Consider the following 16,512-nt stretch of genomic DNA (forward strand, 5'->3'; position numbering starts at 1 on the left):
ATGAACAGAGTTATTGGGGAAGACTTGTTTTACAGTCAATGCAGTGACTTTATTTTTTTATTTGTTAGATATATTATCAGAAAATAGACAGAGGTAGGAAATCACAAAAACACCACCCATTGAAAAGTCACTGAAAATCAGTGCAGGATTTTTACTCACCTATTTAACATTGCACATAGGAATCAAAGCACCCTGTTTTACTGGTACTCAAATACTAAGTTCAGTTCAAAGAAAAAACACTAGACTTGGTTGTGTCCAAACAATCACTCTAAGTAGCTCAAACTATTTAATTAGTGGAAATGGAAATATTGCAATTAAATGTGAAATTCAAGAGTCTGAATATTAAATATTAAAGAACTCAGTATGTGGAAAAATAACAAAAAATGGAGATAACTTGAAAATTAGCAAAAATAAAGAAAACAGTAAGGTTTTCACAAATCTGATTACTAAAATACTTCTGCAATACAAATATCATAAAAATGGGAGGCAAATAGAAATAATATAAGGTTAAAATATTCTAAATTCTGACAAAGCAATAAAATGACAAAGCAAAAGTATGACTATGGATACTAATATAATTATGATACTGTATGATATATACAAACACTCTTATTTTTAAATTTATAGGATACAGTATTTATTAGTAAATATTCATAAGAGTACAGATAACCCAAATATATATTTTAACTATGGGAGGAATTACTGAAAAATTATTCAAAGTTCTATGAGTTGTGCCTTCAAAATATTCTCAAGATTGTATTAATATTTTATTGGATATGCAACCTTAATTGCATAAACCATTCATTTAAAGTATTTGTGGGTTTGTGTATTAATAAATACTGTAGTTTATTACATACAGAGAATTCACTTACCACAACACATGGTGGAAGGAGGAACTGAAAATAAAAATAAAAGAGGCCACTGACCAGAATTGTAAATGAGTTGCATAATTATTTCTCAAAGAGTAAAGACATGACCTCAGAATCCTTCCCAACACCTTAAGAGTTGGCCTATGAGATGAGATTTGTTTGTACCCCTGATATCATCCAACACTCTCACTTGTAAAACCCAGGAAAGCAAGGGAATTCTTCCAAGGGACTCAGTGAATGCATGCAAATTGAGATCTACATCACAGTTCAGCTCTCTTTCTATACACAACACTGCCCAACTACTAGGTCCTCCATTGGTCAGAGCTCCTAAAATAATTTATGCTTTCCCAACAAAGCATGCACACCAACACCTAGGAGCACTTTATGGTAGCTCATATAATTTATTTCATGTTAGGTATGGCCCTCCAAATTGAGAAAACAGTATTCCTCTCTCAGTAACCATAAAATACTTTCTGATAGAATATCCTATCCTAAACTAATCACAGACTTTTTCTTCGATATCATCTTATGAGGCTTGACAGGGTACTTCTGGGCAGGCATCCAATCAGAAATGGCCTTGGCTGCTGACACTTCAGCACCTGCCCTCCCCTGCCAACTGCTGCTGACACCTCAAGATGCTCAGATGGTGCTGGGGGTTGCTTGACGGCACAGAGCCTGGGTTATAAATGTTTTAGTGCCTCCTGCCTCTCCCTTTCACTGCAGCTGCCTGTGGAGTTTCCCAGAAGAAGACATGAAAGGTCCCCTTTTAAAATACTGTTCTAAAAACAATACAAAACACAACCTCTTAACAAATTTTAAGCACACAGTGCAGTATTGTCAACCATAAGCACAATGTCCTATAGCAGATTTCCTCCCCTCAGTCCCTCCCTACCACCATTCTATTCTCTATTTCTATTATTTTGGCTATCGTGGTACCTAATATAAGCAGAATCATACAGTAGTTATCTTTTTCTGACTAGTGTATTAAAATTAGCATGCCTTTAGTTTCATTGATAATGCAGAATGTGTCAAAATATCCTTTATTTATGGCTGAACACTATTCCATTGTGTATGTCTGCCACATTTTCTTTATCTGTTCACCTATCAATGTACACTTCAGTGTTGCCATATCTTTTCTGTTGTGTATAAGGCTTCAATGAACACAAGAGAGCAGATACCTCTTTGAGATTCTGATTTTGATTCTCCTGGATATACATCCAGAAGTGGAATTGTGGAATGATATGGCAATGCTAGGTTTAGTTATGTGAGGAAATGACATACCGTTTTCTACAGCTGTCACACTGTTGTACATGGCTACAAGCAATGCCCAAGGTTTCTCATTTTAGTACATTCTCACAACCCTTGCTATTTTCTTTGTTTCTTATTTTCTCTCTCAACCCTTGCTTTGGTATATAATCTTTACTCTAAATGGTGGGTGTGTGAGAAGGGCATTTTATTCTCTATCGTTGGTAAGATTACAAGTATTTATCTTATGTATGCTCTTTTATGTGAAAATGGCCATTCTTATAAATGTATGAAATAAAAACTACCATTTCTCTAGATAATGTACAAATATTTTAAGTATGCAAAGTTATTATAAGTAACTCCTTCTACGGAAATTTATTCTCAAAAAAATAGGTCAATAATGCCAGCATGTGTATGTGTGTTTATGCTTTCTAACATTTTTATAAAAAGGGAAACTTAAATGCTTAACAAGGATGGATTGGATTCATAATGGTACATCCATTAAGTGAAGGGCATATTCAACCATTAGAACAGATGCGGGAAATGCAGATGCTAATATCAAATGGTTCATTATTGCTTAAAATGAAGATTTCCTTATGGGAATCTAGTGCTTAAAATTACATATATCACAAGAAGACAGTTTTTTTAACATGAAAAGATCCACACTGTGATTTTTTTATTATATTTGTCTCTACAATGGTGGCAAAGTTTCTAATAATCCAATTACTAACTAAACCTGTTTTGGGAGTACAACTACTGAGTATACAAAAGCAATTAAGAATCCTAGTTTTCATGTATATAATATGCTCAACAAGAAGATACTATTTCAAAGAGGTTTTTCTTTTAGCACTGTATTCACTGTGGAATAAACTGCTTAATTTGCTCACCAGTAAGGAACAGCTTTGGTACTTATTATTAACCTATATCTTGGGTTTTATATTTATATGATGGAAATAATCAGAAATATTAAAGTAAAATTGAGTTGCTTATAATTGTAGATGTATCTTAGGTATTTAGCTAAATTGTTGAAAGAAGTACTTCCTAGGAAATTTTAGCTAGAATGATATCTATCAAAAATACTCAATATTCTTTAAATTATTTATAGGCCCTGGAACCAGGTGCTTTCCCTTAATAGTTCTGTGTCTCATTTTCCTTTCAATTTTTTTCAACTGATTTCCCACAGTATTAAGAATGATACACGGATCACAGGAATATAAACACAGGAAATGGTTTATTTTTGCTAGGCTTGCCCAGGGCCCTAATACCTGGCCATCATCCTGATGGATAATTTCCTGAAACATATCCTGGGACACTAGTCCCATCCCACAATAAACCAGTTAAGATGTACTCCCCAAAGTTATCTTGTGTATGATTCCCTAGTGCTCAATTGCTATTTTCCCAAAAGTCCTTAAGAATTCACATCAAAGAGCATTTCCCAAGCAGGAAAATATTTCAATAGCAAAACACATTAAAGGTGCTGTATTTACTTTATCTAAGAAACTAAATGGCAATGGTCATCTGTGACGTAATCAGCTAAACAAAATAATAATTCTGGATTGTTTTTCTTTAATAACTTTTATCTGATTATTTGGTATTAAGGCTGCAGGTGCAATGTTTCCCGATAACCATTCAAGAAGGTGGGAAAAACATGAGGAAACTGTTCCATTAGATGTGTTGAGATGAACTATTGAGGTTTTTATACAGGAAGCTTTGTGGGAAGAAGTAAAAAACAATTATTCCTCCATGAAGCATTGGCCCACTGTTTGTCTATTTTAAGACAATTGAGCACATTCATTTGCATTCAGTATTTGACAGTAACCATAAATCTTCTGAGAAAATGTAAGTGTTCTCAGTTTGTTTTTATCTGCTGTTTCAACTTCTATTCATTACACAGCATTGATAATACCCTCTGGTGTCCTGCTTTCTTCTTTTCTCTTTTTTTCTCTCTATTCAATATATTCTCTCACTATATTCTCTCCATATTCTATATATCCAATAGTTAAATCAATAAACTGAAAAGTACAAATATTATAAATGGTGATTTCTATCCATTAACTGAAATGTGTGGAACATGACTTACATTACTAATAGTGGCACATTCATACTTTAAAAAGACCTGAGACATATTCCTAGGGTGGATGTCCAACAGAGCTCTAAATAACATATGTAAAAGGCATATTTCATATCTAAATTCTAGATATGAGAATTTGTGAATCTGAACCTATTTTCTAAACAGACAGGGTGATGCTCAACTGGAGTTTTAAAGACCATTTTATCAAGAATTTTGAAACAGTGAACTGAAAATCACTAAGTTAATTTAATTTTTCCAGAAAGACATCTTTAAAAATAAACAGACTGAAGATGGGGGTTCATAGACTCCATTAACTTCTGTAATACAATGTGTAGTGGATTGAACATACATGGACACTATTTATATAAGACATTGGTTAGTATAAATAAAAACTCATAATACAATGTTAGAGTGACTCAGTCTCTCCTTTCTTTTTTGTAAAGAACTGGTGATAAGTAAACTAATAGAGGTAGTAATTGCTACATACCGAAACAAACAATTAGAATTTTCATGAGAAAAAGTTAATTAGGGTTCGGTTGATCACTGATTTCTATCAGTAGGAATTTTACACCTGGGAAAGATCACATGAGAAAAGCATGATGTCCTCTGTATTTTAGCAAACAAGCATGAGAAGAATTCATATTCAATCAACAAACTTCCCATGCAGCAACTGTAAGAAATGGAAACAAAGTAAACATGTAGCAAGGAAACGGAGAACAGTATTCAAAGAAATAAGATTAACATTAAATACAAAAGATACACCTATAAGAGGAATAAAAAAATTGGGGTAACGGGGGAGAGTATATATAGAAGGACTTTTTTTTAGTGTTCCAATTATTTTCCTGTGAAAATACAATCATTACTTGAAAAAATAGATGAAGATATTTGTGCTTGCCTAACTGATTTATTGTTGTCTGTCTTCATTTTGCCAGTACTGTAAGGTCTGTCAAAAATCAACTACCAGAAATGAGAAATAGCACATCAGTAACAGATTTCATCCTTCTGGGTCTGACCAATAATCCAGAAGTTCAGGTTGTGATTTTCCTCTTTTTATTTTTCACATATGTCCTGAGTGTTACTGGAAATCTCACTATCATTGTTCTCACACTACTGGATTCCCACCTGAAGACCCCTATGTATTTCTTCCTCAGGAATTTCTCCTTCTTAGAAATTTCATTTACTTCTGTCTGTAACCCTAGATTTTTGATCAGCATCCTAACTGGAGACAAATCTATTTCCTACAATGCTTGTGTAGCTCAGGTGTTTTTCTTTATCTTCCTTGGTTCAACAGAATTTTTCCTTCTGGCCTCTATGTCCTATGATCGCTATGTGGCCATCTGTAAACCTCTATATTATACAGCCATCATGAGTAACAAGATCTGCTGCCAGCTTGTAGTTGGCTCTTGGCTGGCAGGCTTCTTGGTGATCTTCCCTCCGCTGACCATGGGGCTGCAGCTGGATTTCTGTGACTCCAATGTCATTGACCACTTCACCTGTGATGCTGCTCCTTTACTGCAGATCTCTTGCACAGACACCAGTACTCTGGAGCTCATGAGCTTTGTTTTAGCTGTGCTTACGCTTATGTCCACTTTGACGTTAGTAATTCTCTCCTACTCTTACATCCTCAGGACAATTCTGAGAATCCCCTCAGCCCAACGAAGAAAAAAGGCTTTCTCAACCTGCTCCTCCCACATGATTGTTGTCTCTCTTACGGAAGCTGCATCTTCATGTATGTGAAAACATCAGCCAAGGAAGGGGTTGCATTGACAAAAGGGGTAGCTATGCTCAATACCTCTGTCGCTCCTATGCTGAATCCATTTATTTATGCTTTAAGGAACCAGCAGGTGAAACAAGCACTTAAGGATGTTGTGAGCAAGATACTTTCCTCAAATGCATTGATGTGACTGCAGTTTAAAATAAAAAAATCCATCCCCAATATTTTTACCAGAAAACCAATGAAGAATAAATTGTTTTATTTCTTCTCTCTTCTTACTTTTAGCATTTCAGAAATATTATTGTTTATGCTGTTTTAAAATCATTGTTCCTACATACAAATCCTCTGTATATATATTTAAGCACAAAATCACTATGGAATGATCTGTAGCATTTTACTTTGGTATATCACAAGGAAATGACTACAGTGATTTCTTATATTATACATTGTGCTGGTATTTATCACTGCCTAATTTATGCAAAAGGAGATGGCAATGTATATTTCTAGCTATTAGATCACATAAGTATATATGTGGCACCAATGTGTGTTTATACTCATATTTATTTATGTGTATTTAATTAATACATATATATTACTTTATAATATATAAACACATTTATAATCTATATAATATTAGCTAAAATGTTCTATAGTTATAGAGTTAAAAACCACAATCTGGGGTAAAGATTCCCTATTAATTAATATATGCCATTAATTAATACTATATATATAATAAACCTCTGCTTTAGTTTTTTACTTAAAAATACTTTGGAGAAACTTGTTGGATACAAGGATAATTGATATAAAAATAGTCATTAAATTAAGAATAAAACAATGTCAACCAAGGGAACATTAATTTTTATATTATAAAATTCAATTCACAATTTATTTCATTTCATTGTGAAATAAAAAATGGAATTATATCATGTCATTTGACACCAAAGCAATAGGAGTTAGAATAACCTTCAGTAGTTTTATTTTTCCTTTAAAGCAATTTATTGTATAAGTGCTTGAATAAAAACAATTAATTGGCAATTTATGCCATTAGGAACAATTTCCTGAGTGTAGAACTTATCAGAGTTAATATTTAAAGGCAGTAGCATGTAGTTGTCTTCTATAAAACAATTATTTACAGAGCTGGCATCATTTGGCTTGGTAATGATGTTCTGTAGAGATCTTTACCCCAGATTATGTTTTTTTAACTCTATAACTATAGAACATCCTAGCTAATATTATTTTTATTACCTGTCTTTTATAAATTGCCTCAGTCTAATTTGGTAAGATTCACCTATCATAGTATGTGGAGTTATATTGTTGTCACTGCATATTAAACAAAAACGCTGATGAAAAAAATTATCAGGTTGTATATCATATCTTTATGTGTTTAAATTTTCTCTCCTTCACCCTTAAGGCAGCTGCTCTGTCACATGATAAAGAGAACAGCACTTTGCAGCATCCAATTCACTCTTTTCAGTTCACGAAACAAAGAGGAGAATCTCCCGGCCACCAGCTCCAATAGAAGTGTCAGTTTAAAAGAAATGACTGACCCGTCTGTGGGTGTTAATCGCTTACCATCTCTTTAATCCAAAAGGATCAGTTGCATTATTCTCCACCACAGCGTATTGATTAGTTTAAGTGTGCTTGTGTTACTAGGTTCGTGCTCTGGTACAATCTTGAGACTTCACTGGTCATACTAAGAATGCTTAAAAATGTAATCTATTGCTATTTTTGTTGTGATCATAGTTTTATTGACATACATATCTGTCTGCATCACATTATTTACTGACAGAGCTGAAGGTTGGCAGCTCCATTTATTTAAAAAATGAGAGAGAAATAATTTTTGAATAAAGAAAACACTACCCAGATTTATGTCAGTCAACTTCATTTGGCCCATTTATTTGTATGGAAAGCATACAAACCTGCAGATGCAGAGACCCTTTGCAGATAAAGGCCACCTAAGCATGTATATCAATACTCTTTAACAGTGGCACCCTCCTGGTAAATTTATGATGGTGAAGGGCCACCCCTTTGCCTTGTCCAAGTGACATATATGATCAGACCAGGATTCTACCAATCATAATCACAAGAGAGTAAAATACATAAATCACAATATAAACTTCATCAGTAAGAAAGGTTACTAGTGCCTAGAAGTCTCATGCAGGGAGCCACATTCTTAGCATCAACATCCTAAGGAATTGAGGATAATAGGATGGTTTAGATAATGAATATCGTTTTTCTTCTTGTGTTGCTTTTTTCTCTTTTTACCTAGACATGAAGTTACACAATGAATTGTCCTCTTCCTTAAAAGCATATGTGAGAGGTCTAAATGCTCCAGGCCCAGTGTATTTCATCATTATATTGCACTAAATCAATACTGCTAAATTCTGACATTGGATATCTTTTTTTATTCAACTCTAGTTGATAGACAATATTATACTGGTTTCAAGTATATAGCACAGTGGTTCAACAGTTACACACATTATTAAATCCTAACCTCAACTCCTGCAGTTACTATTTGTCAATAGAGAAAGATATTACAGAACCATTGCCTATATTCTCCATGCTGAACTACCATCCCTGTGACAAACTTATATTATGAGTGATATTTTTTTGCGCTTTTATCCTACTCATCCACACCACCTCCCTATGGCTACCATGAATTACTTCTCAGTGTCTATGATTTTGGCTATTTGTGTGTGTGTGATTATGATATAATTAACTATCCCTAAGTGATTTTCATTAAATTTATCTAACCTCTTTATCTTGGTTTATTAACTGTTAAACTGAAGAGTGATTTTTGATTGATACCTGGACATATTTGTTATTGTAAATGTGTGGATCTTGCTTAGACTCTGTTCCAGCAGGCTTCCTCTGACACCAGTCCATCAGGGAAGGCAGGGACTCAGCCTTCTGACTGCCAGAGGCAGAGGGGAGTCCGGCTCCCCTACTTTGCTCCTGTTGACATGTAGGTGATGAGGGGTTCCTCATCACTGCTGGTCATGGGTGGTATTTCTAGGTCCCCACTGACCTTTGTTGATATCACAGCGGGGGAGAGGAGAGAGTGCCTGTCAGCGTTTTCCCACATGGCCTCTGCTGACACACTGTGGAGGTTGGGGAGAGGGGCCTCATTAACTCTGGACAGTGGGGTATGCTTGACCTTCCACAAAGCCTTCCTCTTCTAACACCAGTCCAGTGAAGAAAGGGAAGGGTGCCTCGTTACTGCCAGAAGAAGGCGGACGTCTACTGACAACCATAGGGTATCAGGTTTGGTGGTGGCCATACAATGGGGGTGGAAGTCCTGGCTTTCTGCTCAACCTTCTTTGATACCAGCACACAGAAAGCATTCTGGAGCCTCATTACAGCCTCCTGTGCAGGGCAGTCTAGTCTCCCCAGTCTCCCCTACTGGTATGGGTGAGGATAAAGGGCCACAGTATTTTCTGCATGTTTGGCTGCAATTGACAAGTTATTGTCTGCCTCTGGGCTGCTCCTTTCGTGGTTGTTAGTCTACAAAAGGCTGGATTTGATTTGATTTGATCTTTATCCATACCCAGTGGCGTTGTTAGGTTGCCAGCTTTCCAAGCTCCACGTCTGGGATGTAGAAAACAAAAGGAAACCCTGAGCACACACCACTCTGTGACTCGTTGGGTCTCAAATTCCATGGCTAGTCTCCTTTTCTCCGTCTTTCAAGTCTTCTTGGTTTTGTTGCATACATAGTGCCAAGGATTTTTACTGGGAGTGGGACTTAGTGGAAGAAATAAAGAAAAGTACCTCTACTCCATCTTCTCACAAGCAGTAGTCCCACACTGATCACTCTTCGGATACTAGACTTACCTTGATTTCTAGGGTAATTCCGATTGGTCTTTTTATATACTGACGTATTTTTTTTGCTAATATTTCATCAAAAATATTTCTATATTTATGGGAGGTACTTGTGTATAGTTTTTTTGTAATGTCCTTTTCTAGTTGTGCATTCATATAATCCTAGCCTTAAAAAGTGAGTTAGGAAATTTCTATTCTAGTCTACTTTCTGAAAGGGTCTGTGTAGGGTTGGTAATGTTTCTTCCTTAAATGTTTGAAAAAAATCACAAAATTTTTGGGAAAATTTTTATTAGAATGAAATTATAGACTTGATATATGGCTATTCAACTTTTCTTCTTGAGAAAATTTTGGTAATTTATAACTTTCAGAAAAATTATCCATTTCCTCTAGCTGGGCAATTTAATTGTAATACATTTCATAACAGCTCTTAAGTACCCTTGTAACAATTGAAATGTCTGTAATTGTGTCCTTTATGGTGTCTGTATTGGTCAACCTCAAATTGTGAAAGATAATAGTCATTGTTATTTGAAGCTAATAGTTTTTTCAATTTCTTATGTAGTAATAGTTAACCTAAAGTGTGGCATACAGGTAGATTGAAGAGAGACTGGCATACACAAAGAGATATGAATCAATTAGATACACAATGATCTCTTGGTCAGACTCTCATATGTGCTCACACACATGTTCCAGAGAAAACCATCTCTCACTGCATCTCCATCTATTGCAGCATATAAGTCTTCTCAACAAAAATATTTTTTCATATATAACCTATAGAATAGTTTCATGAATATAGGTTCCTGAAGAAAAAACTATTAGGGCAAAGGGAAGAGGGTAAAAATAAGTGCTTTTATTTCTTTAGGCATAGAAACAGCATTTATACTAATAAACTGACATTTCAGTAAATTTCTAAACTTCATTAAGTGCATAAGGCTCAACTAAATGAATAAGAGATTTCTTGGTGATCCTGGTTCAAAGCCACTAAAGAATCTATCTACAAACTAACTAGCTTTGGGAAAAATTAATTATGGACATATCATTTTCAAAGATAAAAAAATTTCACAGTAGTAATAATCAGGTAACAGGAGATCTGAGAACAATGACCTATCTCTATCTCTCCATTCAGTCAGTTTGCTAATTTTTTGTAAATTAGCAAACGTTGCCTATTAATTTGAGTAGAAATTAGATTGTAACTGTATGTGGAAAAACAACCCACAACTATACAACTTCGATATAATTCCTTTATTAAATTATTTTATATCAGATAGGGATGGATAGAGGAATGGATGAAAGAGAGAGATAGTATTATATGCTATACTACTTCACATCTATCCACTAAGATGATGGTGTGATTTTTCTCCTTTTCTCCTTCAATTTGATTAATTCTTATATTTCCTATTACTAAACTTTTATTTATATTTTTCTCCGATCGAAGATGGATTCTCTTCACATCAGTTCATAACCACCTTCAGTCTTTCCAGACATCTTTGTTTATTTTACATTATTTTATATTCAAATGTTAACACTTTTTACTTTGGTGAGAGTTTCATTATTTGTTTAAAAAGGAAGACAGCTGCCAGTATTTATTCAACATCATATCCGATTTACCTCAAGTTTTCATTGTCCACATTTGGAGTAATTTCTTTTTTCATATCATGTAAAAGAGAAACATCTTTATGGCATTACTTTTCATACATCTGATTTATATTCTTTACTTTATTCCTATATGTTGTTGCAAAATATATTAAAATAATCCAGTTCAGCTTTTAAAAACTTATACCTTCTTCTCAAAGTCTTTCTACTCTTTCTCTTTATTTATTTATTTTTTATTAAGCTATCATTGATAAACATTTTTATGAAGGAAAAACAATGTGGTTTATACATTCACCCATATTATTGAGTTCCCCCCATACCCCACTGACGACACTGTCCATCAGTGTAGTAAGATGCCACAGAGTCACTACTTGTCTCCTCTGTACTACACTGTCTTCCCCATGACCCCCACACACACCATTTGTACTAATCATAATACCCCTCAAACCCTTCTCCCTCCCTCCTCACCACCCTCCCCAACATCTCCCCTTTGGTAACCGCTAGTCCCTTCTTGGAGTCTGTGAGTCTGCTGCTGTTTCATTCCTTCAGTTTTGCTTCATCATTATACTCCACAAATGAGGGAAGTCATTTGGTACTTGTCTTTCTCTAACTGGCTTATTTCATTGAGGATAATACACTCTAGCTCCATCCATGTTGTTACAAATGGTAGGATTTGTTTATTTCTTATGGCTGAATAGTATTCTATTGTGTATATGTACCATATCTTCTTTATCCATTCATCTACTGATGGACACTTAGGTTGCTTCCATATCTTGGCTATTGTAAATAATGCTGTGATAAACATAGGGGTGCATATATCTTTGAATCTGAGAACTTGCTTTCTTTGGGTAAATTCCTAGGAGTGGAATTCCCAGGTCAAATGATATTTCTGCTTTTAACTTTCTGAGGAACCTCCATATTGTTTTACACAATGGTTGAACTAATTTACATTCCCACCAGCAGGGTAGGAGGGTTCCCCTTTTTCTGCATCCTCGCCAGCATTTGTTGTTCCTAGTCTTTTCAGTGTTGGCCATCCTAACTGGTGTGAGGAGATGTCTCATTGTGATGTTAATTTGCATTTCCCTGATAATTAGCGATCTACTTTTTCTATAATACAGAAGTATTTAAAAAGTATTTGCTCCATCACTGTGTCTTTCTGCTTCTTTATCTCTGCTGTCAAGTTCTACAATTCTCCACACTATGACTCAGGGCTCCAGTGTTCTAGAACCTTAAGCTTCATTGTTTTTTTTATTTTGTCAATATGAAGTGATATATAATTTGACTGAACAGCAGAATTTTACCTGGTTTATAAGCAAAAGCTAACCCTCACAGGTACAGCCAACAAGACATCTTCCAGTTAGTGAATGAATAATCCGTGTTACATCTAGACAATGAAATATTATACAGTGCCAAAAAATGAAGTGACCAGACACAAGAAGACATTGAGGAATCTTAAATGCATATTAGCAAGTGAAATAACACAATCTGAAAAGGCTACATACTATATGATCCCAACACTATGATATTCTGGTAATTTCTGTGCAGATAGCAAGAAGATCAGTGGTTCCCTGGGGCTAGGGTAGAGAGGGAGGAAGCAATGAGAGGTGGAGTATAAGGATTTTTAAGCCAGGGAAATTATTCAGTATGATACCACAATGTTAGATATGTCTCATTATATTTGTCAAAACTCATAGAATGTACAACATGAAGAGTGAAACTAATATAATCTATGGACTTTGGTTGATCAAAAAAAGGATACTGATAAATATTTTCCCACCTAGAAATAAATAATTTGGACAATACATAATGAAGAGCCTTTGAAAAATTATGTCTTTATACATTTTACACATATTAATGTAAAGAGTAAGTTTTAAAAAAGTGAGGTTTTAAGAGTAACTGAAAATAGAATTGCCTTTGTAAAGACAGAGGTCTATCTTTGAAGAAGCCAATTCTTTTCTTCTTCAGCTTTAGTAATAACACAGAATTGAGAAATTACATCATATAAATTTTAAGGGTGCAACATGATGATTTGTGTATGTATATATTGTGAAATAATTACACAATTAAAAGTAAGGTTAGTTAACAAATCCATCACCTCACAAGTTAATACATGTGTGTATATGTGTTGAGAGCTTTTAAGATATGCTATCTCAGGTGGAGGCGGAGCCAACATGGCGGCGTGAGTAGGACAGTGGGAATCTCCTCCCAAAAACATATATACTTTTGAAAATACAACAAACACAACTAGCCCTAAAAGAGAGACCAGAAGACGCAGGACAGTGGCCAGACTGCCGCTACACCAGCGAGAACCCAGCGACTGGTGAAAGGGGTAAGATACAAGCCCCGGCACTGCGGGACCCTAGCACCCCTCCCCCCAGATCCCAGTGGGAGAAGAATAGGCAGAGCGGGAGGAAGACGGAGCACAGGACTGCTGAACACCCAGCCCCAGCCATCCAGGCCAGAGCGCAGACATAGTACGTGCCCAGGGGGCCCTGGATACTGGGGGAACAGGGAGTAAGACCTCTGAGCGGGTGCCGAAGCTGATGCCCCTGTGACAAAGAAAAGCGGGAGCTTTTTGAAAGTCTTAAAAGGACAGGGACTTAACAGCTTGACGGAAACAACCCAGGTCACAGTACAGCAGCTGGAAATTACAGGGAAAACCGGGTGCACTAACCCCCTGGGCAACAGCTCTGAGACCCCTCACGGAGGTAAACAGCCAAACAGCCCCCCCATCCATTACCCAACCGGGCGCTGCGAAAGCAGAGAAGCAGCCTGAGAAAAATTCCGCCCACAGAAAGGGAAATTTCTCCCTTCCGGCCAGGCAAGACACAAAGACCCACTCTACATACAATTACCCAACGCAAGCCACTAGGGGACGCAGTTGTCCCAGTAAAGAAAGGCCAGTAGCAAGTGAAAATTTTGGCCCTCCCAGCTGACAGTCAATAGCACCTGTCAACATGAAAAGGCAAAAAAATATGATCCAGACAAGAATAACCCAGACAGCTTCGGCATCTGCTACATCTTCCCCTGAGAAGGAACCTGGGGAAATAAATTTAATGAGATTTCCTGAAAAAGAATTCAAAACAAATGTCATAACCATGCTGATGGACTTGCAGAGAAATATGCAAGAACTAAGGAAGGAGAATTCAGAAATAAAACAAGCTCTGGAAGGACTTCAAAACAGAATGGACGAGATGCAAGAGACCATTAATGGACTAGAAAACAGAGAACAGGAACGCAGAGAGGCTGATGCAGAGAGAGATAAAAGGATCTCGAGGAATGAAAGAATTTTAAGAGAGCTGAGTGACCAAATGAAAAGGAACAATATAAGAATCATAGGTATTCCAGAAGAAGTAGAGAGAGAAAAGGGGATAGAAAATGTCTTTGAAGAAATAATTGCTGAAAATTTCCCCAAACTAGGGGAAGAAATGGCCTCTCAGACCACAGAGGTACACAGAACTCCCATGACAAGGGATCCAAGGAGGGCAACACCAAGACACATAATAATTAAAATGGCAAAGATCAAAGACAAGGACAAAGTATTACAGGCAGCCAGAGAGAAAAAAAAGGTTACCTATAAAGGAAAACCCATCAGGCTGTCATCAGACCTCTCAACATAAACCCTACAGGCCAGAAGAGAATGGCATGATATACTTAATGCAATGAAACAGAAGGGACTCGAACCAAGACTACTGTATCCAGCACGAATATCATTTAAATATGAAAGAGGGATTAAACAATTCCCAGACAAGCAAAAGTTGAGGGAATTTGCCTCCCACAAACCACCTCTACAGGGCATCCTACAGGGACTGCTCTAGATGGGAGCACTCCTAAAAAGAGCACAGAACAAAACACTCAACATATGAAGAAGGGAGGAGGAGGAATAAGAAGGGAGAGAAGTAAAGAATCATCAGACTGTGTTTATAATAGCTCAACAAGCAAGTTAAGTTAGACAGTAAGATAGTAAAGAAGCTAACCCTAAACCTTTGGTAACCACAAACTTAAAGCCTGCAATGGCAATAAATTCATACCTTTCAATAATCACCCTAAATGTAAATGGAGTGAATGCACCAATCAAAAGACACCGAGTAATAGAATGGATAAAAAAGCAAGATTCATCCATATGCTGCTTATAACAGACCCACCTCAAACCCAAAGACGCGCACAGACTTAAAGTCAAGGGATGGAAAAAGATATTTCAAGCAAACAACAGAGAGAAGAAAGCAGGTGTTGCAATTCTGGTATCAGACAAAACAGACTTCAAAATAAAGAAAGTAACAAAAGACAAAGAAGGACATTACATAATGATAAAGGGCTCTGTCCATCAAGAGGATATATCCATTCTAAATATATATGCACCCAATACAGGAGCACCAACATACCTTAAACAAATATTAATAGAACTATAGGAGGAAATAGAATGCAATGCATTCATTCTAGGAGACTTCAACACACCACTCACTGCAAAGGACAGATCCACCAAACAGAAAATAAGTAAGGACACAGAGGCACTGAGCAACACACTAGAACAGATGGACCTAATAGACATCTACAGAACTCTACATCCAAAAGCAACAGGATACACATTCTTCTCAAGTGCACATGGAACATTCTCCAGAATAGACCACATAGTCGGACACAAAAAGAGCCTCATTAAATTCCAAAAGATTGAAACCCTACCAACCAACTTTTCAGACCACAAAGGCATTAAACTAGAAATAAACTGTTCAAAGAGAGCAAAAAGGCTCACAAACACATGGAGGCTAAACAACACGCTCCTAAATAATCAATGGATCAATGACCAAATCAAAATGGAGATCCAGCAATATATGGAAACAAATGACAACAACAACACTAAGCCCCAACTTCTGTTGGACACACCAAAAGCAGTCTTAAGAGGAAAGTATATAGCAATCCAAGCATATTTAAAAAAGGAAGAGCAATCCCAAATGAACGGTCTAATGTCACAACTATCGAAACTGGAAAAAGAAGAACAAATGAGGCCTAAGGTCAGCAGAAGGAGGGACATAATAAAGATCAGAGAAGAAATAAATAAAATTGAGAAGAATAAAACAATAGCAAAAATCATTGAAACCAAGAGCTGGTTCTTCGAGAAAATAAACAAAATAGATAAGCCTTTAGCCAGACTTATTAAGAGGAAAAGAGAGTCAACACAAATAAACAGTATCAGAAACGAGAAAGGA

General features: G+C 36.1%; 1 protein-coding gene across 1 annotated transcript; it reads left to right on the plus strand.

Moving 5' to 3' along the window:
• Nucleotides 1-5,124: 5,124 nt before the first annotated feature.
• Nucleotides 5,125-6,089, plus strand: LOC118913108 (olfactory receptor 6C76). Its single transcript, XM_036886816.2, is given in 2 exon segments — nt 5,125-5,887; nt 5,890-6,089. Coding segments are annotated over 2 exon segments (936 nt in total). The 5' UTR covers nt 5,125-5,151.
• Nucleotides 6,090-16,512: the final 10,423 nt, after the last annotated feature.

The sequence above is a fragment of the Manis pentadactyla genome, chromosome 10 (genome assembly GCF_030020395.1).
Source record: "Manis pentadactyla isolate mManPen7 chromosome 10, mManPen7.hap1, whole genome shotgun sequence".
NCBI classification, from domain to species: domain Eukaryota; kingdom Metazoa; phylum Chordata; class Mammalia; order Pholidota; family Manidae; genus Manis; species Manis pentadactyla.